Source organism: Penaeus monodon, chromosome 22 (genome assembly GCF_015228065.2).
Source record: "Penaeus monodon isolate SGIC_2016 chromosome 22, NSTDA_Pmon_1, whole genome shotgun sequence".
NCBI lineage: Eukaryota > Metazoa > Arthropoda > Malacostraca > Decapoda > Penaeidae > Penaeus > Penaeus monodon.
In genome coordinates, this window is record NC_051407.1 from 17,069,112 (window position 1) to 17,069,827 (window position 716).

General features: G+C 31.6%; 1 protein-coding gene across 1 annotated transcript in view; it reads left to right on the forward strand.

Moving 5' to 3' along the window:
- Positions 1 to 716, forward strand: part of LOC119586967 (putative sodium-coupled neutral amino acid transporter 7) — an 11,037-nt gene that overhangs the window by 8,622 nt on the left and 1,699 nt on the right. The window contains exon 9 of the mRNA XM_037935705.1: positions 264 to 345. Within this exon, the coding sequence (XP_037791633.1) occupies positions 264 to 345 (82 nt within the window). The remainder of the gene's footprint in view (positions 1 to 263; positions 346 to 716) is intronic.

Sequence of the window (716 nt, forward strand, 5' to 3'; positions counted from 1 at the left end):
TTATGGGCTTTATCTGTTTATTAAAAACAAAGAAAAAAGATTCATGTTTGTTGGCTAAAAAGATTACAATTTCATGTTTAAAATAGAGGTGAGGTAATCCAATTATCTATTTCTTTGTTATTACTATTTTTTATTATTTTTTACTTGGTTTATTTAACTGAAAAAAAAGAAACAAACAAAACTATATGCTTGCACTTAATGAAATGTTAAAAAAGTTAAAGTCTATAATGATCAAATAAACTATCTCTGAATGATCCTTACAGGGAAGCCATGGGAGATTTGTATGTGCAAGTGAGATCTCTCTCTCCAGCGGAAGCATCGGTGAAGGAACCACTGAGACGAAAGGTTAGTCTCTTGGCTCTTATGTGGGTAATGAATAGTGAATGGATGTCTAATTATGTTGATAGGAAAGAATTTGACTTCAGTGTAGATAAATCTGGTGTGGTTGGGTTCCACTCTGGGTCCGATGGTGATACTGCTAAATAATTGTTAACTGGTAGGAATTAAACTGTAATTCATGCATGACTTGGGTTAGATTATGAAATGTTTGTTTAATGTTAGTTGGATGCTGAGATAATTGTTTTGTTTCATGTTTTAAGTGATTATATATTTATTAAGTTTTGGTAGGAACAATTACTATAGAGCTAGAATCTGTTATTTCCATATCCCCTGCCATATATTCAGAATCATAATTTCCAAAGGATTACTGTTGGTAG